This window comes from Rosa chinensis, chromosome 4 (genome assembly GCF_002994745.2).
Source record: "Rosa chinensis cultivar Old Blush chromosome 4, RchiOBHm-V2, whole genome shotgun sequence".
Taxonomy (NCBI): Eukaryota; Viridiplantae; Streptophyta; class Magnoliopsida; order Rosales; family Rosaceae; genus Rosa; species Rosa chinensis.
In genome coordinates, this window is record NC_037091.1 from 55,790,710 (window position 1) to 55,815,898 (window position 25,189).

Genomic DNA, 25,189 nt, shown 5'->3' on the forward strand with positions numbered 1-25,189 from the left:
TATATTGTTAGCTTCCTTGCTTAAGAATGATTATATTATAAAGACCAGATATTGAATATTTATCTTTATCTGAACATGTATGAATGATTAACTATGTTTCATCTAATGCAATTTTTTTTATGAAGATTTAATTGTCTCCTTGTGTTTAATAAAAAAATTATCTTGATTCATCTACCTCTTCCGATCAGGTTAATTGACAATTAAATTGAGTGGGAGGAAAAAAAAATTCCTGACAAATTTCAACGAATAAATCTCGTGAAAAACATTTCCGACCACTTTTTCCGACTACAATATCATTCTCGGAAATATTAGATTATATTTTTCCGACAGAAAATATCAATTTCCGAGGAAAATATGACCCTCGAAACTTATTCATTTTCGATGCCAACTAGTCATCGGAATTAAATATTCTTATCGGAAATAGTTTTTTCCGACCACCCCTATTCGTTAGAAATAAGTCCTTGGAAAAAAATGGATTGGCTAGCAACCAATTTTTTCCTACAAGCAACGAATTATTTCCAACAAACATCTTTTGTCGGAAATACAATTTGTCGTCGTTGAGGAGTAACAATTTCCGACCGCCGAAAAATTATTTACGACCACATCCGGCTGTCGGAAATATATCTTTTTCCGAGGGTTGGTCGCAAAAAGACTATTTCCGATGATATTTTTTCCGAGGACCACCGAGGGCACCTAGCTGTCGGAAATAGCTTTTTCCGACGGGGAAAGTGCCTTTTTCGACCAAAGTCCACCCTTGGAAATGACTATCATTGTTGTAGTGCAGTCACGGTTTGGTATTGTTAGAGGAGCTACTCGTGGGTGGCATAAAGAGGACCTTCGATACATTATGTTGACGTGTATTATATTACACAACATGATTGTAGAAAATGAACGACTTGAAGACAGCGATGATGAGTTGGAGTCCAATGATGAGGAGGATAACAATATGAGGCCCAGGATTGCTGAGGTATGGGAGGGACCAACGGGTAGAGACTTTGATCATGTTGGTAGAGATGCTCATCATATGAACGGATTCATGGACCGCTACCAACAAATTAGATCTAAGCACAGTCACTCCAACCTTCAGGAAGACCTCATTCAACATTTTTGGGAATTTCAAGGCAATAGGAGTATCTAGATCTGCTATTTGTGTGTGTTTTCTATTAGTTTTTATGTTTTTAATTATGTTTGTGTGGTTTCTACTTTAGTTTTTATGTTTTTAATTATGTTTGTGTGGTTTCATTTAGCTTTTCATTTGTAAGGGTATTATTCAAATAAATTTTCATTTCATCAATCTGATATTACATAAGTGAAAAACCAAGCATTAGAATCATAACAATACAATTATTTAAAATATATAACTCCCTAATTTTCCTAATCCTCATCTTCATTAGGAATCCAATTTGTATTTGTCGGGTCATCCATATGGTTGGGGTTGGTAGATTCACCCGAAGAGAAAGGTAGGGAAGGGACACCACTGGTGAATGGTGGTTGTGGGAAGCCACCAGGGGAAAGGAGATTGTGGAAAATACCCACCGGGGAAAGGAGGTTGTGGATAGCCACCGACAAAAGGAGGTTGTAGATAATATCCACCGGTGAATGGTGGTTGTGGGATGTTAGATCCACGGGTTGCATCTTCAGCTTCTTTCTCCGCAATTTTTTTTTGTTTTCTTTTTCAGTAATTCTTTTTGGTTGACGTCATCTTACTTGTGTCCATCTCCATAATACGCTCTTCCCTCTCTTGATTTTTGAATTCCCTCTCTTGAATATCCAATTGCAAGCGTATATAATCTCGTTGTTGTTGGTCACGGAGATGTCAAGCATATTCCTTATCACGTTTCTCCTTGGCAGACAGCATTGATGTTTGGTTGGTTGCTATAGTCTCCACATCGGCTATCAAAGGACTGGAATCATTAGATGCTTTCTTTCCTTTCCAAAGAGCTTCTTTGACAGTCTTCTTTCCTTGAGGCCTCACCGAAGGATTGGGAGTTGCATCGGCGTTTACCTCATCTGCATCTATGTCCAACTGGACATGAGAATCAGGAACTAATTGTTGTGTGTGCATCCGTTCAGTTCCTCCCCTGGAGGTTCCTCCAGCCGAAGAGGAATGGTTTGGAATGTCATCAAATTGTTGAAACCCGGCCCCTTAAAAATCTCGTAACATTCTAAACTAATGAAATCACCTTTTTTTGGTTTTCCTTTCGATTTGGTCATCGCAGCTCTCCACAAATCTTGTGCTTGACGTCGCTATTTAATTTAAACAAAAAAGTATAAATCTATTAGTACAAATATAAACGAGGTACAATGTATTAACTATTTAAGTATAAGGTGAGTATAATGTATAATTTAAATAAAATGAAGTCTAAAGTATGATTATGAAGTACTAATTTGAAGTATAATTATCAACTAAATTTTAATATATCAACTAATAATTTAAAGTATAATTATCAACCAAATATTTCAACTAATAATTTAAAATAAAAAGTATCAACTAATTAAATTTTAATATACACTAAAAGAATGATAAAAATTAATATTCGTGTTACACTACAAATTCATACCTCATCAATCATATTCGCACCACTCTTGTACCAACTTTTCGCTTGCCTTAATGCACAATACCAAGCATAAAGTTTGACTTTCAAGGTTTTCCACCTCCCTTGAAAAGCTTGCAATGATCGGACATATCCATCCCAATGTTCGGCATAGTGTTGGCGTACCTCTATCCATAGATCATCTTTTCTTCGTTCCGTACCCTTTGACGGATCTTGGCTAACAGCCCTCCAAGACTTGCACAATTGAATGTCTTCGGTAGTTTGCCAACGTGTCCGGTCAATACTTGGATCTGATACTGGTTGGACAATCGTATTGCCTCGTACACTCATATTAGAATCAAAAAATTGTAGAGTATGAAAGCTATGAGGAGAAGGAACAAAAAATTTTGAGGAAGAAAGATGATTTTTTTGGCGTGAGAAGTAAAATAGGAGGTAAGGTATTTATAGAAAATTTTGGTTTAATTTTTTTTTGCCACCGTTGTAATCTAACGGTATTTTTTTTTAACCTCTGCAATCTCCAGCCGTCAGATCCATTTCATAATCATAAGTAACGGTCCAGATCTGTGGATCGTTGCATTCAAATTTGCACAGGGTCACCAACGGCTACACGCCACGTCGCCGCACAGATCCACAAAACGACAAAAAAAAGAAAGCAACGCGCCTGCCGCTTCTGTCGTTGCTAGAAGGCAAGAAACTGACTTTCACTCCCCCCCCCCCCCCCCACGGCGCGTCTCCCCGAGCTGCTTCGTTTTGGGCCAGGCTGGCATCCTGGGTCACTGGCTCAGTCAGCCTCCTACCCAAGTTCGTGACCTAGGCCTCCCACTGTGGTTTTGCCCCAACACCGGTGGAATCATGAATAGGATCAAAATGGGTCACCAGCTGCTGCTTTTGACGTGGTGCCCGGGCAATAGGATGTCCGGTGAACTTGCTCTTAGAGTAGAATATAAACCCTCCGTCTATTCTCGCAGATGACAATTGTTATACAAAGATGGTAAACATCATAGAGAAGGTATACCGTATTATATATACTTCGGCTTTACAGCATTCTCATAACTTCATTAGGTACCAAGTCGATCTCTAATTCTCTATTTATGTATTTATCATTCATATTTTGTATGTCTCTTTGTCTTGTGTGAAATTTGCGGCATGCATACTATAAGGAATATGATTTCTTTACGTGTTGTTGTTGGGGGATTGGTGTGGGCAGCATTGACTCCCTTTACCTCGAAGGGACTCGGGACTTAGGACTAGTCATATGGTGAATCTAGGAGTGAAGGAGCACTGTCACAAGTGCTAGCTATATCGCAAACCACTCTTTAAGAAGCAATCGTAAACGAGTCCCTTTTATGTATGTACGTCAATTATTCAAATACCAAAGCAAAGGCGGTGGGGAGGGATCTCACCTCTACCCCTGAGATTTGGGGAAAGCAACACGTCTTGAGTCTGTGTGAGTAAAAATCTAACCGTTCAAAAATCTGGAGCATAGCATACTCCGATTGCATAGTAGAATTTTCCTTTGTTTCGGATATTCAAAGCAATTTTTGCTGCTCTCTATATCCACGGGCCTGTTTTGTTTCAAGACAGTGGCCTCACATTGGGCCTACTTCAAACCAATAAAACCACAACCCTCACTTCATTTTGTCAGCAGGGCTTAACCGGGCCATACCCGACCCGCCAAAATCCTCAACTGCAAGGACCAGCGTTATAGACTCGACCCAGACCCAGACTCAGCCGAAACCTATCAGACCCGACGCCATGGCTCCCAAGCTCAAAGACAAGCAGCAGAAGCCTCCTCCGCCGCCCATGGAGGATCTCTTCGCCGCTCTCAACGGCCACATCGAGCAACTGGAGTTCGAGAAAGCGGTCAAAGTCGCAGATCAAGGTCCATTTTCAACCCCTTTAATTCTCGAATTTCTGAAATTTCCGACTGCGTTTCGTGATTTTGATTTCTAGTTTTTCCGAAAACCTAATCGCAGTTCTGTCGATTGCTCCTGGAGACGAGGACGCGATTAAGTGCAAGGTCGTTGGCTTGATCAAGGACGATAAGACCAAAGAGGCGCTTTCCGTGATTCGATCTTGCAAGAATCCTGCTCTGGATTTCAGCTTCTTCAAGGTTTGTAAAATCCGCCTGTTCTTTGCAGTAAATTTTGTGTAATTTTTGGTTCATTATTGAAAAATTGTGGCTGCATTGTGAATAATTACATTTGCTTACATAGGTTAATTACATTTTCGGTTCGGGTGATATGATAGAAACTTGTTGCTAATTGTGAGTTTACATATATGTGTGTGGCTAGGTTTGGTTAGGGAGTTAGAATTCACATTTGCTTACAGAATGACTGCAAGTAATGAGAAGTGTTTAGGTAATAAGCAAAGTAATATCGTGATGTGGGAGTGCCGCTTTGTTTGGTTGAATTGAATAGATGTAATGATTTTTCTTGGAGAGAGTAGCAGATACTTTGTTGTTTGATCGGCTTGGGGATTGAAATGTATCTGAAGAGAATTGGCATATGAGTCTTTTCGTTTGCTTGTACTTTCTAGTTATGGATGAACCACAGTTATTTCTACGAAATGAATTTGTTCAACTTGTAACGCCAACGATGATGATAGCTGTCCTTTATATTTGTTTCTTATTGCTTCTGTGTTTGAGTTACAGTAATTGTCTTTTATTTGAGAAGTGATTATTTTGATCTGAGCCTGAGATGATGCATCCCATATTTTAATCGTTTTGATCCTTCATGAATAGAAATCTTATGGCCCATGAACTTCTCCCTCCTTCAGGCCCAGAGAGGGACGGTCAAATGTGGGTTGAGTTTTGTATAATGCTTAAAATACATGCATGAACGTTTCTCAGTGATATTCTTTTCTACTTTTTCTACTCCTAATTTACTCTTTCTATTCCTAAATAGGCATACTGCTTATACAGAGAAAACGAGTTAGATGAAGCTCTTAAATCCCTGAAAAGCCAAGAGACAACTCCTGCAGCAATGCTATTAGAAGCCCAGATCTTATTTCGCTTGGGAAAGTTTGATGCTTGTATCGACATATATCAGAAGCTTCAAAAGTCCAAAGTTGACTTATTAGATACAAATTATGTAGCTAGCTTGGTTGCTGCTGGGAGGGCTTCTGAAGTACAAGTTGAAGCACTCAGGGGTAAAGCAAAGAGTAGTTTTGAGCTTGCATTCAACACTGCCTGTTCTTTGATTGAAAGCAATAAGTACACTGATGCAGAGCAGTTCCTGTTGCTAGCCAGAACGTAAGATGCTACTGAACTTTTATACTGCCTGATATTTGGTTGGACTGAACCTTTATACAGAGCATTTCTTGAGAGAAAGATTTAGCCTAGAACAGTATACCAGGGAATTATTTGTGGATCCGTTAAGGGAATTAACTCAATCAAGCCTCATGACTGCTTAAGGTTCTCTTTGTGGATCTGTTATTTCCCCATTAAGCGCTTTATAAGTTCCCGTTATATGTTAAACTATGAATTATTTTCTTTCTCATCAACTGTTTTTCTAATTTGTATTTTACTGTTTATACAACCTTGAGTATTATAAAGACTCTTCTGTGAGTCAGAATGAGCTGATGAGAGAAATTCAATTGGTTTTCTTAGAACCGGCCGTGAAGCATTGCTGGAAGATGGTGCACCCGAGGATGAGATAGAAACTGAATTGGCGCCAATAGCTGTCCAGTTGGCCTATGTTCAGCAGGTACTGTGATGTTAAATTAATGTTTCTGCTTATTTTCAGTTCTTTTGCCATGTTGGCAATCCATTAGCGACTAATGTAAATAAGCTTCATTCAACAGTTCCTTGGGCACAGACAAGAGGCCCTTGAGGCCTACACGCACATCATTAAATCGGATGTGGGAGATGAGTTATCACTTGCAGTGGCAGTCAACAACCTAATAGCTTTGAGAATTCCAAAAGATGTTTCTGATGGCCTAAAGAAACTTGATCGATTAAAACAGAAGAACGACAAGCAAAGCTTCCACCTTACTGCTAAACTAGACTCGAAGCTTTCACCAAAACAAAAAGAGTCAATATATGTGACTCGGGTCCTCTTACTTCTCCATGCAAATAAGATGGATCAGGTCTGTCTCTTTTCTCTTTATATCTTACCTTTTCTTTCAAGTAGTTTTCTATAAATACATCACAGATTTAAGTCACTGTGGGTGTTCCACTTCCCTTGCTAATCTCTACTTATTGCTGAAAATTGACAGGCTCGAGAACTTGTTGCTGCACTTCCAGACATGTTTCCCGAGAGTGTGATGCCTGTTCTACTACAGGCCGCACTTTTTGTAAGAGAAAACAAGGCTGGAAAAGCTGAAGAAGTTTTAGCCCAGGTTTCCGAGAAGTTCCCTGAAAAGTCCAAGGTTTTTCTCTTAGCAAGGGCACAGGTTGCTGCTGCTGCCAGCCACCCTCATATTGCCGCGGAGTCCCTTTCTAAGATACCTGATATCCAGCACATGCCTGCTACTGTTGCTACTCTTGTGTCTCTTAAAGAGCGTGCTGGCGACATTGATGGCGCCGCTGCTGTGCTTGACGCTACAATAAACTGGTGGTCAAATTCCATGACCGAGGACAACAAGCTCAATGTTTTGATGCAAGAGGCTGCTTCCTTCAAGCTGAGGCATGGACGAGAAGAGGAAGCTTCTCGTCTATATGAGGAGCTTGTGAAAAGCCATGGAAGTGTGGAAGCATTGGTTGGGCTTGTAACTACAGTTGCTCGAGTGGATGTTAAGAAGGCAGAAGCTTATGAGCAGAAGCTGAAACCATTACCAGGTTTGAAGGGGATCAATGTGGATAATCTAGAGAAGACTTCTGGTGCCAAACATGAAGAGGGTATTTCTCAAGTTAAGGTCGCCGAGACATATGAGGGGAAGAGCAAGTCAAAGGCAAAGAAAAAGAGAAAGAGAAAGCCAAGATATCCTAAAGGGTTTGACCCTGCGAACCCCGGGCCCCCACCGGATCCAGAAAGGTGGCTTCCCAAGAGAGAAAGATCAAGTTATAGGCCTAAGAGAAAGGATAAGAGAGCAGCTGCTCAAGTACGAGGCTCTCAGGGTTCTGTAGCTAGAGACAAACATGAAGCTGGTGCCACTTCCAGCAATGCAAAATCAAACCAAGCAGCCACTTCAAAAGGAGCCTCACAGAATTCAGTTGCAGAGCCATCGAAGACTTCATCCAAGTCAAGAAAAAAGTCCAGGAACTAGTTTAAAGGATCTAGGTCTTATTTCTTTTGGTTGATTTTTCCGAAATGTTGCAGAATTTTATATACTTAAATTTTAGTGCTCTAGGGTACAAGCTGAGAGATTTTGCAGTTAATCTTCGGGCTTTTGCTACTCACTTTTGATTCAAGACAATCAAAACTGAAAAGTTTTCGTACTGTTTACTTGTGAAATGGAGCTGTTATAGTGATAGGCAGTTTGATGCTTAATTGATGCCTTGTCTGAGAGGATTTCTCTTTGATGCTTGCGTCCTTGAGATCTCCACGTTATGAAGAATAATCAAGTGAAAATTTTATATATTCCGTGATTTTTGTTACACTGTTTAGTCATGCCGCTGGTTTTACCATGTGATGCAAAAATTACGTGCTCTCTACTTTTCCTAGGGGCCAGGGCTTGGACCATTTCAATGCATTTGATCTGATCTGCAAACAATCTGCGCCATTCATGTATCTTTTTTTTTTCTTTTTTCGTTTAATTTCGAGGAAGCAAAACATATATAATTTGCTACTTAAACTAGCTAATTAACAGCAGACAGTACCATGTTGTGGGACTATATGAGAGATTAATTGGTTGACCTCCTCTGCTCCTCACATATAGAATTAGGGTTCTTAATTGCTGCTGGGAAAACAACATACAATTAGCTAGCTATCAATCATTATTTTTTTCTTGTTGTTGAGGAGAGACGTTTGGAAAGGTGTGGACAGGATCAATACGTTAAGTTGTATAAGGAGCCACGATTTGCTCATGAGGAATAAAAAAAATACATGCGAATATATTTGAAGATCGATAGCTCCCTTGACTTCGTTTCGTCCCAGTGTTCCCAACTAAGCTAGCTAGCTAGTACGTAATATATATATATGCCTTCATTTCTTTCACTTGAAAGAGCAGTCACCTAGCTTTCAACTATATATATATATATATATATATGCCTTCATTTCTTTCACTTGAAAGAGCAGTCACCTAGCTTTCAACTGCTTGCGCCAGATTTTCTTCTTCTGGCTGAATTTGCTAGCTCTGTACGTTCAAAAGCAGTGTTTTTCTTTCCTTTTGTGATTGCGACAATGAGCTATAGGAGTAATAGTCAGATGGCACGGTAAGAGGATCACTATGCATGTGAAGATATATAGGAAATCATTGATAGATCATATATGCTTGCACTCTCAAATGTTATAGTTTATGATCGAAGCACTCCATTGGATCTCATCGCGATAACTGTTTAAGTAGGGCCTAACTAATCCTGGTTTGCTAGAGTTATTCCAAGGTTTTTAGTGTATCCATAAAATCATATATTCCATCTTTTAGTTTGTGCCTTTTGTTTTAGTTACTGATTAATGTCTGGAACTAATAACTAGAATTGGTTGTTATATTCAGGATACGGGCGACTTTTGATATAGAAGCAAATTATGCTGATTGCAAAGATGATAACCCTGTTTTGAAAGCAGTGTGTTCTTATTATGAAGTTCTGGGTTGCAAGACTAGAATTCTTGGCCCCAAAGAGCACTGTCTTCAGACAATTAACTACATCTTTCTTGTTTTCTGCTTTATTGCTCTCGCTCTGGATCCTTTATTCTCTTACATCCTTATCGTCAACGATGAGAACAAGTGCCTTAGATTGGACAAAACAGTGAGTACCGTAGCTACTGCTTCGCGTTCTGCCATTGATTTCTTTTTATGTTTCATACTATATGTCAGTATTTCTTTGCTGCCCTCCCCGATGGTACTATTGTTACTCCTCATTCATATCCAAAAATCATCCGAAAACATAAATCCTTTCGAAAAGATCATAAACTGGGACCAAAGAGTAAATGGGCATGGGAATTCTTCTTGTCGTACCTTTTCTTCCCGCTAGTCGACATATTTGTAATTCTTCCACTCCCACAGGTAACCAAGTTAATTCTGAAAGTCGCTTTACTTCGATTTAAGTGCCAGAGTGTACAACTACTTCATGCTTTTTTTTATTCGACAGAAGCTTTGGACTCATAGAACACTTACTCCGATCGATCCATCTATCTGCATGTTTTCAGGTACTGGCTTTTGCCGTCATTCCAAAATTAAATGAGTCAAGGGTTCTTGATGCAACGCAGACACTCAAATCTGTGTTTCTCTTTCAATACGGGCTAAGGGTTATTCGAATCTGCTCCTTGTTGAAAAATGTTACAAGGGCTTCTGTCAATATCCTCTCTGAGGCTACATGGGCTAATCTCTTCTTTTTTCTACTTGCTAGTCGTGTAAGTTTCATATATAACCAGTTCTCAAAAAAATAATGCTTTCTCTGCATGCATGAGATCGATTGATCTATTTGAAGTTACTTGCAATTTTAATTTCCCAATTACTGTAGAAATCAATTGATCAAATCACTTAACGAGTATATCTTAAATGGGTAAATCTATGGTATGTTAACATTTATCATACATCAACTATTTTTACCCCTATAAGGATTCATGTTATCACTTTGAGGACTAATATTACTATTTTCAGGACTCATATGGTAAACTAAGAAAATTTACCACTTTAAGGACTCATGTTACCACTTTGAGGACTAATATTACTATTTTGAGGACTCATGTGATAACTAAAAAAATTTACCACTTTAAAGACTCATGTTATTACTTTGAGGATTAATATTACTATTTTGAGGACTCATTTGATCACTTTTAAGGCAATTGTATGCATGTCATACGTTAACACATTGTAGAATTTTTCATCTTAAATATAAATGAACTAAACAACACAAACATGAGCTAACATTAGGCATGTGTACGTAATAAATCTATATTAGATCAGAAAGAAAGTTATTATATTAAATTTAGGCAGAATGAAAATTAGATCCTATCTAATAATGACTTCAATTATAACGAATAAGTGAAATTTGTGAATACATTTGTCTTGTAGGTGCTTGGAGCTTTTTGGTATTTATTTTCCATAGAAAGGAAAACAACTTGCTGGGTAAAAGTATGTAAAAATCAAGGTGTTACTTGTTATTTGTATTGCGATGACACCATGGTACTTAACCCACTCCAACTGATCAATGACTACTCTTGCTCTACAAAGACCAATAACACAGCCTTTGATTATGGAATATACCTTCTGTTAATGCTCGAGTCCGGCGGTAGTCGATTCCTTGCTTAATGCGGGTCCGGTGGGCGGACCGCTACTCCTAGGATTAGGTGACTCATGTTTGCTGCAACACGATAGACAGGGCGTCCGAGGGAGACCGCGCTGGGCGGTCTTCACTTCTCCGATGCCTAAGTCAGTCACTGTATATGCGCAGCATAACAATAAATGAGTAGTAATTGCGTAATTAATGAGGAGAGAGGAGAGAACTTTTTATAGTTGAGGAAGAGGTTGATCTTCTTCTTGTTTCCGATGTGGGACTGATGTGCTTCGATTCCCAGCGTCTGGAGCTTCTGATGCTATCTTGACTCGGCGCGTCAGCGGTGATCTGGGGGCGGTCCAGGGCTTAAGCGGTAGCCTGCCTGGCCGTGCCTTTGCAGGTCATCCCCTTGGTGGGAGTCGGTACCTCTGGCGGTACAATGAGCGTGGCTCATTATAGCTAATTATGCTCGTTCTGGCACATGTAGGTACACCTTCATGCTCTCGAATCGGGTGTCGTCTATTCAGATAATTTTCTACAAAAGATTTTGTTTGGACCCAAAATGAACATTTTGGCCTGACAAGGCACGTCTTGGAGAAATTGAGCCAATATCAGTGGCTCAAGCTATATATATTGTCGACAAGTTTGAAATATATATTTAGAGGCTAAATAAAGCCTACTGTGGAAGCATGGAAATGGAAAGTCAACTTTAGCACATTTTCCTACTTCGGCTAGGAGAAACCGAGCTAAACAGAAGGAGCGGCCGCCTGACCAAATGAACTCTAAATGGGCTAAAACTCTGCAGATCCATTCTAGACATCCTAGAAACATTTCTTATGAAGAGTGCAAGATCCAGATAGAAGTGGAAGGCCTTCAAAAGATCAGTCCAATTTTCTGCAGAAGCAAAACTGGAAAACTGGACCTGTAAGAGGTCCAGCAGCATTTCCGGCCCAACCACATGAAAGAAAGCTCTGAAAATTTGCCACAATGATCTACACTCATTATGGATCATTTGATATGAAGAAATCGAAGGCCCATTTTGAGTTCTTGGTGGAGATATAGCTGCAGCAAAAAAGGAGCAGAAAGTGCTTAAACCTAACATTCCATTAGTGTTTTAAGTGCATAAACCTAACATTCCATTAGTGTTTTAAGTGCTTGAACCTAACAATTCCATAATCTCATAAGTGCTCCATCATGATCCCATTAAGTGCTCCATTATGATTTGTTTGAAGGCCAAATAGTGTTGCTTGGAAGCCTATATATAGAGGCTAAGAGAACAAAGGAAAAACCAATTCATTCACATCAAAACATCTCTAAGATGATCTAAGTTCTCTCTAGAGCAACCTCTCTAAGAGAAACTCCTCTCCTTCTCTTTCTCTTACCGGTGATCACACTCCAAGTCCTAGTCTCCTTAGGAGCCGACTTTCAGTGCCACCAAACCCTCTGTCAACGTACTTCGGTCCTAGTCTCCTCGAGAGCCGACGGTAGTGCAGCGACCAAGAACAAAACCAATTCATTCAACAACAAACATCTCTAAGATGATCTAAGTTCTCTCTAGAGCAACCTCTCTAAGAGCAACTCCTCTCCTTCTCTTTCTCTTATCGGTGATCACACTCTAAGTCCTAGTATCCTCAGGAGCCGACTATTAGTGCCACCAAACCCTCTATCAACGTACTTTGGTCCTAGTCTCCTCGGGAGCCGACGGTAGTGCCGCGACCACAACAGTTACAGAACCAGCTAAGCAAGGGTAACGCCCTAGCAACCCAGCCAAGCTAAAGTCACGCTTTAGCAAGTTCTCTCTACTTCCCATTGGTTCTCGCTCTGCTCGATCTACAACGTCGAGTATCGATTGTGATTTACAAGAAGAAACACTACTAGCAAAATGAGCAACCCACACTGATTTTGTACACACTGACTTTCACACTGATAAAACATCCGTGGGATTTGACTTATAGATACAGATATCAGTGTGAATTGATCAACTGGACCCTATAGAAGCACATGTTCACACTATTGCCTACTGAAATCAGTGTGACATAAAATTTCTCACAGATATCCGTGTGTCCTACACAATCAGCAGATACTGACATCTGTGAGAACGGTTTTACACACGGATAATTGTGAGTGATAAATAAAATATAATTTATTAAATAATTTTATACTCACAGATATCAGTGATAAATGTTTTACACACAGATATTAGTGAGTAATAACAAAAATATAATTAATTTACTAATTTTAAACTCACAGATATCTGTGACTAAGGTTCTACACACAAATATTTGTGAGTAATAAGTTATTTTTTATATACTTATTTCTACTAGCTAGAGATATCTGTGTGAAGTATCAAGTGGTACTGATATCCGTAACAATAAATTTAAATGGACTCCATAGAAAATATATTCATGATCATACATACAAAAATCTGTGTGATTCAGAATACTAATAGATATCAGTATGTAAAATTCTATCAATATATGCAAAACCGTAGATGCATACGGATATCTGTATAAATGTCAATTTATTTATAGTACAACAAGTATTAATACAATATTAAATAAAATGTAGATCCACATATATCTGTGACAATAACTATCTTACACATATATCTGTGTATGTAGTGTTAGTATGTCACACACTTATCTGTGTGAGTGAGAGTAAAATATAAATGTTTATCTCATACATATATCTGTGTATGTAGTGTTTGTATGTCATACACTTATCTGTGTGAGTGAGAGTTAAATACAAATGTTTATCTCGAAAAAGATGATGCATAATTTCACTACTGTTGTTTACTCTAATTTCACTGTTCTTTGTTAGAAAAGAAAAGAAAAAAAACAATAAAATAACTTAACCTACTTACCTTAGCCACAGCGCCACAATTTTTCTTATCTTCTGATCATCGGATAGCTTTTTCCAAGACTCTTAAAAGAGTCTCTCATGAACTACGCTTGCAGTAATTTCACAAGCTCTTGTCTGCTTCATCAATGGCGATCTCGATCCCTCTACGCTTCCTTGCCGTCTCTTATCGTCGAAGCTCACCTTTTCATTTCTTCCACTACTTTCTTTGGCTCAATTTTTGGTGCTGATTGATTGGTTCTGTTTTACAGAGAGTAAAACGTTTTGGCCTGGCTAAGCATGGCCGGCTGGCCACCAGGGCTTCTGGGTCTGACGAAAATAGCTCTCTTAATGGGTTTAACATCACACCCAACAATCTTTTCATGTAAGAGGTACTCATTTCTCAAACCCCTTTCTCTTTTGTTTAAATAATGGATGTGTCTTTGTTTATGCTGTGAATGAAAAGCTTGAAAAGTTTCGGTTTTGAAATCTGGGTTTTGGTTTAACTTATCTTCTGGTAGCCATTTTTGTAAAAATCAATTTTTTTGGTGTTTTGGTCTCAATTGTTTGTCTTCTCATTGATCAATCATTGGGTTCCATAGCTTTGGCCTTCAGGTGAAGCCAAATTTTTCAAGAAGGAGATGGTTGTACCTTGAATCAACTGGGTGCCAGAATGGTGGCTCGTTCTTCATTGATCCAGATCTCCAGGTAAAGGCATAAATTCATCACCTCATTTTGAATTGATATTATACTTATTTGGTAACTTCTTACTATTGTTTGTTTACTAGCAGGAATGAAAGAAACACTAGATTCAGATCGATCTCTATGGATCTGGGATCTGATGACAATGAAGCGGATGATGCTTGCTGAAGAACAGATCTGAACAAATCTGGAAATTATGACTAAAAAAGAATATTATCTCATGGGATTTGACTTAGGAGATTATTATCACTAATTGTGATAATATTAATTAATCTTTAAAGTAAATTAAGAAAAACAAAATTGCTAAAATGATATCCTTAATTGTATATGTGTAGAGATGGATCCCCGTAGAAAATACATCAATTCACACTGATGTCAAGAATCAAATATAATTATAATTTTAATTATAATTTTAATTGTGTCATGTGTAGTATTAATGGGTCCCACTAAAAAACTCACACTGATTTTTTTATCAGTGGGGGAAGACCAAAAACCACCCCACCAAATGGAACAGACGTAGCATCTGTGAGTGTAGGGTAGCCATTGGGCTTCCCATACAGATTTCAGTAGCTATTAGGTTTTATACACACTGATTGTCAGTGTGTATAGCTATTTTTGCTAGTAGTGAAACTTCAGCAAAGTCCTCACCACGAGGCATAAAGACCCCAGCGACGAGGTTGGTGCTCTCCTCGTCAACAATCACTTGAAAGAAGTCAGGTCAAGGGACACCCCCGACGACCGCACCCGAACGGTATTGGCACGCCCGCGCAGAAAAAAGACTGTTGACCAGCTCAACAAATTCTGGAGCCAAACAGATTTCTCTCTGCATATGGTGGGGACTGCAAAACATAAGGTTATTTACTTTTGCACCCGTTAATCGATCTTTTTACTAATTACAAATAGATAGAAGTTCAGCATTTGAATATATTTTTTTTGACTTCATTATATTTGCATGCATTGCAGCTCCTTTGGTCAAAGTCTCAAAACAAGTACCTATGTCTGGGAGATCTACTTTTCAATTGTCGTTTCAATTTCTGGCTTGGTACTGTTTGCATTATTTATTGGAAATATACAGGTTAGAGCTGTAATTGAGTGAGGAAATTATCATTCAGAACTTGCACAATGTGTTCACATTTATTTAATTTGAGCAAAATATGTGAGTGTTTATTTCACGAACTTAATTTGTTGTAATGTGATCAATTTGTTGCTTCTGGAACAGACGTACTTGAATTCGAAAGCTGAAAGAGTGAAGGAAATGAAATCGAACGGGCAAGAGATTGAATTGTGGATGGACTTTCATTCACTTCCTAAGTGCCTTAAGACTCGGTTCAGGAAATATCAGAAATATAGATGGCAAGAAACCAGAGGGGTTGATGTGGGGAAATTCCCTCAGAAACTTCCCAGGGACCTCGGGAGGGATACTAAGTCATATCTTTGTCTCGATGCTCTCAAAAAAGTGAAATTTATTTATTTTTATTTTTTTAGTTAATTCAACTGAAAATTGTTTACTTATTACAGTGTGTGTATACTAAAATTTAAATATGTAGGTGTTAGAATCTCATTGCAATGACGAACGAGTGTTAAGAGCAATCTGTGATCATCTGAAGCCAGTATTCTACATAAAGGACAGCATCATTTTCCAGAAGGATGACCAACTTGATGAAATGTTCATTATCACTCATGGCAGGGTAAGGACTTCCACCAAAATTAATTAATTAATGGCTTGGACACTACAAGTCTTGGAAAAGGGCACTTTTACGGAGAACAACTTTTTGAATACTGGATTTCGAATTCTCCAATCAAATCGTCATCAAGCCCTGCATTACCCTTGTCGGAGAAGACCGTCATGGCCCAGACAGATGTTCAAGTGGGTCATAAGAGCCAATGAATTGAGAATTGTGGTGGAGAAATTCTTGTGGCTCTTCATCCAGGAGGAGCGTGTGTACGGTCCGGCGAGGTTTAATTCAGAGAAATGGAAACCTTGGGCAGCAAAGACTGTACAAGCAGCATTTCGCAAGCACATTGCGAAAAAAAAGGGCTTTAATTAGCCGTCGATTTGAACCAGATAGACAGGAGAGAAGGTTATAGCGCCGGCTTCAGACTCACCTGCATGTTTCATCACCTCGATCGGGTGTTTTCTTTCCATGGTGTAGATTGTGTCTATGATACGTACCGATGGATCCATTTCATCCATGCATGGTGGCTGATCATGGTACGTGCCAACGTTGCCGGCCTGGTTTCTTATTTGGTTTCATTGTTTGTAACATTTTGGATCGACATCCACTCACTATTTTTCTTCTTCTTCTTATATGTGTCTATATCGAGTATATGTACATATTATGTGATTGATTAAGCAACGCACCTAGTTAAGATTTTTTGTTCTTCTATTTTCATTAATTGTTCCGTTGTAGATAAGTTATGATAGATCTCTATGATACCTATATCTCAAGTGTTTTTATATAGAAATTGGTTTTCAATATCTTAAAATGTGATAATGTTACACAATGACCCTAATTTTTCATTCTCGAGTAAAATGCATCAACAATCAAGTTAGGGAAAAAAGAAAAGATGGTGTAAAGGAAAATATTTGTGATGTTGAAGTATCAATTACTTTACTAATATCTTAAAAGTTTTCATGAATCATTTCCAAGCATACGCAAATATATATGCAATGTTAATGTCTCTTGATCTTTCCTGCATCTGTTCGATATTGAATAATGCCAGATGAACTGTAAGGTGCATTCTCATAATCTCATGTCAGAACGAACCCAGAAGCTTGTGGGAGGGAAAGGCATGTGCAAAAATAAATCAGTACATGACCCTAATGAAGATAATTATGAAGTTTAATTTGGTCATCAAGTAACCGAAGAAATCAAGGGCTGCTGCTAAAACGCTAGTATATGACAAGCAAAATCAATTGGCAAACTCATTTAAGATTATTTCTTAAAAAGTGATGTTATAGTACGTGTAGCAACGAGCCCTACATATATCGATCTTAAATGCGGCACATACCTAGTACACCCTAACGATCCTAACTCACCATGGCATATATAGATTGATGGGAATTGGCAGGCCATCCTTCAACAACTGAGTTCGTATACAAAATGCTTGGTTTGGTTCTTAATTACTTAAATATTGTTTGGCTCCAATTTTGTTGAAGCTAGTCAACAGTCTCTTTTCTGCGCGGGCATGCCAGCACCGTTCGGGTGCGGTCGTCGGGGGTGTCCCTTGACCTGACTTCTTTCAAGCAATTGTGGACGAGGAGAGCACCAACCTCGTCGTGGAATTCTTTGTGCCTCGTAGCGAGGACTTTTGCTGAGCTTCTTGAAAATCACAATCGATACTCCATGTTATAGATCGAGCAGAGCGAGAACCACTGGGAAGTGAGGAGAACTTGCTAAAGCGTGACTTTAGCTTGGCTGGTTCTGTAACCGTTGTGGTCGCGGCACTACTGTCGGCTCCCGAGGAGACTAGGACCGAAGTACGTTGACAGAGGGTTTGGTGGCACTGAAAGTCGGCTTCTGGGAAGACTAGAACTAGGAGTGTGATCACCGGTAAGAGAAAGAGAAGGAGAGGAGTTGCTCTTAGAGAGGTTGCTCTAGAGAGAACTTAGATAATCTTAGAGATGTTGTTGTTGAATGTGAATGTGTCTGTGTGTGTGGTCGTGGTACTACAATCGGCTCCCGAGGAGACTAGGACCAAAGTACGTTGACAGAGGGTTTGGTGGCACTGAAAGTCGGCTTCTGAGAAGACTAGGACTAGGAGTGTGATCACCGGTAAGAGAAAGAGAAAGAGAGGAGTTGCTCTTAGAGAAGTTGCTCTAGAGAGAACTTAGATCATCTTAGAGATGTTTTGATGTTGTGAATGTGTCTGTGTGTTGGTGTTTGGTCGTGGTTGTTTGGCTCCAGAATTGCTACAGCCGGTCAACAGTCTATTTTCTGCGCGGGCGTGCCAGCACCGTCGGGTGCGGTCGTCGAGGGTGTCCCTTGACCTGACTTCTATCAAGCGATTGTTGACGAGGAGAGCACCAACCTCGTCGCTAGGGTCTTTGTGCCTCGTGATGAGGACTTTTGCTTATCTTCTTGCGTCACCAAATCGATACTCGATGTTGTAGATCGAGCAGAGCGAGAACCACCGGGAAGTGAGGAGAACTTGCTAAAGCGTGACTTTAGCTTGGCTGGGTTGCTAGGGCGTTACCCTTGCTTGGCTGGTTCTGTAACCGTTGTGGTCGCGGCACTACCGTCGGCTCCCGAGGAGACTAGGACCGAAGTACGTTGACAGAGGGTTTGGTGGCACTAATAGTCGGCTCTTGAGGAGACTAGGACTTAGAGTGTGATCACTGGTAAGAGAAAGAGAAGGAGAGGAGTTGCTCTTAGAGAGGTTTCTCTAGAGAGAACCTAGATCATCTTAGAGATGTTTGTTGTGAATGTGTTTGTTGATTTTGGTCGCGGTACTACAATCGGCTCCCGAGGAGACTAGGACCGAAGTACGTTGACAGAGGGTTTGGTGGCACTGAAAGTCGGTTTCTGAGAAGAGTAGGACTAGGAGTGTGATCACCGGTAAGAGAAAGAGAAAGAGAGGAGTAGCTCTTAGAGAGGTTGCTCTAGAGAGAACTTAGATCATCTTAGAGATGTTTTGTTGTTGTGAATGTGTTGGTTGTCTTTCTTTGTTCTCTTAGCCTCTATATATAGGCTTCCAAGCAACACTATTTGGCTTTTAAACAAATCATAATGGAGCACTTAATAGGATCATGATGGAGCACTTATGAGATTATGGAGCACTTATGAGATTATGAAATTGTTTGGTTCAAGCACTTAAACACTAATGGAATGTTAGGTTTAAGCACTTACTGCTCCAATTTTGCTGCAGCTATATCTCCACCAAGAACTCAAAATGGGCCTTCGACTTCTTCATATCAAATGATCCATAATGAGTGTAGATCATTGTGGCAAATTTTCAGAGATTTCTTCCATGTGGTTGGGCCGGAAATGCTGCTGGACCTCTTACAGGTCCAGTTTTCCAGTTTTGCTTCTGCAGAAAATTGGACTGATTGTTTGAAGGCCTTCCACTCAAAACTAGCTCTGGCACTCTTCATAAGAAATGATCCTTAGGATGTCTAGAATGAATCTGGAAAGTTTCAGCTCATTTAGATTTCATTTGGTTAGTCTGCCACCCCTCCTTCCTTGTCTAGCTCGGTTTCTCCTAGCCGAAGTAGGAAAATATGCTAAAGTTGACTTTTCATGCTTCCATGCTTCCATAGTAGGCTTTATTTAGCCTCTAAATATATATTTCGAGCTAGTCGACAATATATACCTTGAGCCACTGATATTGGCTCAATTTCTCTAAGACGTGCCTTGTCAAGCCAAAATGTTCATTTTGGGTCCAAACAGTGGTACTACAATCGGCTATCGAGGAGACTAGGACCGAAGTACGTTGACAGAGGGTTTGGTGGCACTGAAAGTCGGCTTCTGAGAAGATTAGGACTAGGAGTGTGATCACCGGTAAGAAAAAGAGAAGGAGAGGAGTTGTCTTAGAGAGGTTGCTCTAGATAGAACTTAGATCATTTTAGAGATGTTGTTGTTGTGAATGTGTCTCTTAGAATGAGAGGAGAAGGTGTTTATATAGGGAAGAAAAAGAAGAGTGAAATGATGAGTGGAAAAAAAATAATGAAAGTGGAGTATGAAAGTGATTTGTAAAATATGGAAAAGATAGAGAAATGATGAAATGAAAGCAAAGCATGAAGGTGCAGAAACATGGAAGTGATGATGATCTATTAAAGAGATTGTAGTAGAAAAATATATCCAAGGAAAAAAAAGAAAAGCATCTAGCTTTCTTCATGTGGGTAGGAAACATGAACATGTGAATATTGAGCTGGTTTTAGGTCAGTTTCTGCCCCTTTATTCCTTCAATTATTTCTCCAACAAGACTTCAGAATGAGCCTTCGACTTCTTCATAAAAAATGTTCCACTATGAGTGTAGATCATCCTGACAAATTTTCAAAGCTTTATTCCCTGCGGTTGGGCCGAAAATGCTGCTGGACCTCTTACAGGTCAAGTTTTTCAGTTTTGCTTCTGTAGAAAATTGGACTGATTGTTTGAAGGCCTTCCACTCAAAAATAGCTCTGGCACTATTCCTAAGAAATGATCCTTGGGATGTCTAGTATTAATCTGAAAAGTTTTAGCTCATTTAGATTTCATTTGGTTAGTCTGCCTCCCCTCCTTCCTTATTTAGCTCGGTTTCTCCTAGCCGAAGTAGGAAAATGTGCTAAAGTTGACTTTTCATGCTTCCATAGTAGGCTTTATTTAGCCTCTAAATATATATTTTGAGCTTGTCGACAATATATAGATTGAGCCACTGACATTGGCTCAATTTCTCCAACACATGCCTTGTCAGGCCAAAATGCTCATTTTGGGTCCAAACAAATATTATAGAGAGAAGAAGGGAAAAAAAAAACAGAAGAAGAAGAGGGTTCATATGTAGTGTACAATGAAGCAGATTCTATGTCGTTTAGTAAACATCCTTATGACAAAGCATAATCAGATGTACAAATGAAGCAACCAAATCCACTCCAAGTCTCCAACAGTTTACAAATGGCTATGAATGCCTCAATCCAACTCTTACGTGATAGTATAATACACAGTTACGTAAAAGTTGGAAACTTTTTTCCTCAAACCTTGTTATGATGAAATTTGTGTTTGCAGAGAATGTGTTTGTGGGAGCAAGGGATGGATGCGGCCAAGTTTGCACACTCCATCCCTTGCAAACACAATTTTCTTAAACATCATAAAAGTTGGAAAGTTTTTTACTCAAACCTGCTTGTTGTGATGAAATTTGTGTCTGCACTTTTTGAACCCAGATTATTTCGTTACATTTGTGTCTGCACCTTTTACGATGTTTAGCCTGTAAGGAATAAATTTTTTTTCTGTTTGGGTGGGTATGTAACGAAATAATCTGGGTTCAAAAAGTGCAGACACAAATTTCATCACAAAAAGCAGGTTTGAGTAAAAAACTTTCCAACTTTTATGATGTTTAAGAAAATTGTGTTTGCAAGGGATGAAGTGTGCAAACTTGGCCGCATCCATCCCTTGCTCCCACAAACACATTCTCTGCAAACACAAATTTCATCATAATAAGGTTTGAGGAAAAAAGTTTCCAACTTTTACTAAATTAGCCTGTAAAGAACGACAAAAATCGCAGACACAAATTTCATCATAACAAACAGGTTTGAGGAAAAAAGTTTCCAACTTTTACGATGCTTAGCCTGTAAAAACAAATGATTTCTGTTTGGGTGGTTATGTTACGAAATAATCTGGGTTCAAAAAGTGCAGACACAAATTTCATCATAACAAGATGGTTTGAAGAAAAAAGTTTCCAACTTTTACGATGTTTAGCCTGTAAAGAATAAATTTTTTTCTGTTTGGGTGGTTATGTAACGAAATAATCTGGGTTCAAAAAGTGCAGACACAAATTTCATCACAACAAGCAGGTTTGAGTAAAAAAGTTTCCAACTTTTATGATGTTTAAGAAAATTGTGTTTGCAAGGGATGGAGTGTGCAAACTTGGCCGCATCCATCCCTTGCTCCCACAAACACGTTCTCTGCAAACACAAATTTCATCATAACAAGGTTTGAGGAAAAAAGTTTCCAACTTTTACTATATTAGCCTGTAAAGAACAACAAAAATCGCAGACACAAATTTCATCATAACAAGCAGGTATGAGGAAAAAAGTTTCCAACTTTTATGATGCTTAGCCTGTAAAAACAAATTGTTTCTATTTGGGTGGTTATGTAACGAAATAATCTGGGTTCAAAAAGTGCAGACATAAATTTCATCATAACAAGCAGGTTTGAGGAAAAAAGTTTCCAACTTTTACGATGTTTAGCCTGTAAAGAATAAATTTTTTTTCCTGTTTGGGTGGTTATGTAACGAAATAATCTTGGTTCAAAAAGTGCAGACACAAATTTCATCACAACAAGCAGGTTTGAGTAAAAAAGTTTCCAACTTTTATGATGTTTAAGAAAATTGTGTTTGCAAGGGATGGAGTGTGCAAACTTGGCCGCATCCATCCCTTGCTCCCACAAACACGTTCTCTGCAAACACAAATTTCATCATAACAAGGTTTGAGGAAAATCGTTTCCAACTTTTACTATATTAGCCTGTAAAGAACGACAAAAATCACAAACACAAATTTCATCATAATAAGCAGGTTTGAGGAAAAAAGTTTCCAACTTTTACGATGCTTAGCCTGTAAAAACAAATGATTTCTGTTTGGGTGGTTATGTAACGAAATAATCTGGGTTCAAAATGTGCAGACACAAATTTCATCATAACAAGCAGGTTTGAAGAAAAAAGTTTCCAACTTTTACGATGTTTAGCCTGTAAAGAATAATTTTTTTCTGTTTGGGTGGTTATGTAACGAAATAATCTGGGTTCAAAAAGTGCAGACACAAATTTCATCACAATAAGCAGGTTTGAGTAAAAAAGTTTCCAACTTTTATGATGTTTAAGAAAATTGTGTTTGCAAGGGATGGAGTGTGCAAACTTGGCCGCATCCATCCCTTGCTCCCACAAACACGTTCTCTGCAAACACAAATTTCATCATAACAAGGTTTGAGGAAAATCGTTTCCAACTTTTACTATATTAGCCTGTAAAGAACGACAAAAATCACAGACACAAATTTCATCATAACAAGCAGGTTTGAGGAAAAAAATTTCCAACTTTTACGATGCTTAGCCTGTAAAAACAAATGATTTCTGTTTGGGTGGTTATGTAACGAAATAATCTGGGTTCAAAAAGTGCAGACACAAATTTCATCATAACAAGCAGGTTTGAAGAAAAAAGTTTCCAACTTTTACGATGTTTAGCCTGTAAAGAATAATTTTTTTCTGTTTGGGTGGTTATGCAACGAAATAATCTGGGTTCAAAAAGTGCAGACACAAATTTCATCACAACAAGCAGGTTTGAGTAAAAAAGTTTCCAACTTTTATGATGTTTAAGAAAATTGTGTTTGCAAGGGATGGAGTGTGCAAACTTGGCCGCATCCATCCCTTGCTCCCACAAACACGTTCTCTGCAAACACAAATTTCATCATAATAAGGTTTGAGGAAAAAAGTTTCCAACCTTTACTATATTAGCCTGTAAAGAACAACAAAAATCGCAGACACAAATTTCATCATAACAAGCAGGTTTGAGGAAAAAAGTTTCCAAATTTTACGATGCTTAGCCTATAAAAACAAATTGTTTCTGTTTGGGTGGTTATGTAACGAAATAATCTGGGTTCAAAAAGTGCAGACACAAATTTCATCATAACAAGCAGGTTTGAGGAAAAAAGTTTCCAACTTTTACGATTTTTAGCCTGTAAAGAATAAATTTTTTTTCTGTTTGGGTGGTTATGTAACGAAATAATCTTTGTTCAAAAAGTGCAGACACAAATTTCATCACAACAAGCAGGTTTGAGTAAAAAAGTTTCCAACTTTTATGATGTTTAAGAAAATTGTGTTTGCAAGGGATGGAGTGTGCAAACTTGGCCGCATCCATCCCTTGCTTCCACAACACGTTCTCTGCAAACACAAATTTCATCATAATAAGGTTTGAGGAAAAAAGTTTCCAACTTTTACTATATTAGCCTGTAAAGAACAACAAAAATCACAGACACAAATTTCATCATAACAAGCAGGTTTGAGGAAAAAAGTTTCCAAATTTTACGATGCTTAGCCTGTAAAAACAAATTGTTTCTGTTTGGGTGGTTATGTAACGAAATAATCTTGGTTCAAAAAGTGCAGACACAAATTTCATCACAACAAGCAGGTTTGAGTAAAAAAGTTTCCAACTTTTATGATGTTTAAGAAAATTGTGTTTGCAAAGGATGGAGTGTGCAAACTTGGCCGCATCCATCCCTTGCTCCCACAAACACATTCTCTGCAAACACAAATTTCATCATAACAAGGTTTGAGGAAAAAAGTTTCCAACTTTTACTATATTAGCCTGTAAAGAACAACAAAAATCGCAGACACAAATTTCATCATAACAAGCAGGTTTGAGGAAAAAACTTTCCAACTTTTACGATGCTTAGCCTGTAAAAACAAATGATTTCTGTTTGGGTGGTTATGTTACGAAATAATCTGGGTTTAAAAAGTGCATACACAAATTTCATCATAACAAGCAGGTTTGAGGAAAAAAGTTTCCAATTTTTACGATGTTTAGCCTGTAAAGAATAAATTTTTTTCCTGTTTGGGTGGTTATGTAACGAAATAATCTGGGTTCAAAAAATGCAGACACAAATTTCATCACAACAAGCAGGTTTGAGTAAAAAAGTTTCCAACTTTTATGATGTTTAAGAAAATTGTGTTTGCAAGGGATGGAGTGTGCAAACTTGGCCGCATCCATCCCTTGCTCCCACAAACACGTTCTCTGCAAACACAAATTTCATCATAACAAGGTTTGAGGAAAAAAGTTTCCAACTTTTACTATATTAGCCTGTAAAGAACAACAAAAATCGCAGACACAAATTTCATCATAACAAGCAGGTATGAGGAAAAAAGTTTCCAACTTTTATGATGCTTAGCCTGTAAAAACAAATTGTTTCTATTTGGGTGGTTATGTAACGAAATAATCTGGGTTCAAAAAGTGCAGACATAAATTTCATCATAACAAGCAGGTTTGAGGAAAAAAGTTTCCAACTTTTACGATGTTTAGCCTGTAAAGAATAAATTTTTTTTCCTGTTTGGGTGGTTATGTAACGAAATAATCTTGGTTCAAAAAGTGCAGACACAAATT

At 38.5% G+C, this 25,189-nt stretch overlaps 2 protein-coding genes and 1 long non-coding RNA gene across 3 annotated transcripts; all 3 read left to right on the top strand.

The window, feature by feature from the left end:
- The first annotated feature begins 760 nt into the window (after nucleotides 1-760).
- LOC112199603 lies at nucleotides 761-1,138 on the top strand. Its single transcript, XM_024340591.1, has one exon. It carries the CDS (start codon nucleotides 761-763, stop codon nucleotides 1,136-1,138), a length of 378 nt encoding a protein of 125 aa, XP_024196359.1.
- A 3,122-nt stretch (nucleotides 1,139-4,260) lies between these two features.
- Nucleotides 4,261-7,987, top strand: LOC112201100 (signal recognition particle subunit SRP72). The gene is made up of 6 exons (XM_024342117.2): nucleotides 4,261-4,437; nucleotides 4,532-4,668; nucleotides 5,462-5,808; nucleotides 6,166-6,262; nucleotides 6,360-6,644; nucleotides 6,774-7,987. Exons 1-6 carry the CDS (start codon nucleotides 4,311-4,313, stop codon nucleotides 7,761-7,763), a joined length of 1,983 nt encoding a protein of 660 aa, XP_024197885.1. The 5' UTR covers nucleotides 4,261-4,310; the 3' UTR covers nucleotides 7,764-7,987.
- A 5,771-nt stretch (nucleotides 7,988-13,758) lies between these two features.
- Nucleotides 13,759-14,967, top strand: LOC112201101. Its single transcript, XR_002936587.2, has 3 exons — nucleotides 13,759-14,102; nucleotides 14,313-14,418; nucleotides 14,502-14,967. It is a non-coding gene; the product is annotated as an uncharacterized LOC112201101 (long non-coding RNA).
- The last annotated feature ends 10,222 nt before the right edge of the window (nucleotides 14,968-25,189 follow it).

What these genes read in the sequence shown, in the direction of transcription:
- LOC112201100 (XM_024342117.2), top strand. Translation starts at nt 4,311, where the DNA reads ATGGCTCCCAAGCTCAAAGACAAGCAGCAGAAGCCTCCTCCGCCGCCC. An exon ending in GGTCAAAGTCGCAGATCAAG is followed by an intron (nt 4,438 to 4,531) that starts GTCCATTTTCAA and finishes ACCTAATCGCAG; the next exon opens with TTCTGTCGATTGCTCCTGGA. An exon ending in AGTTGGCCTATGTTCAGCAG is followed by an intron (nt 6,263 to 6,359) that starts GTACTGTGATGT and finishes TTCATTCAACAG; the next exon opens with TTCCTTGGGCACAGACAAGA.
- LOC112199603 (XM_024340591.1), top strand. Translation starts at nt 761, where the DNA reads ATGACTATCATTGTTGTAGTGCAGTCACGGTTTGGTATTGTTAGAGGA.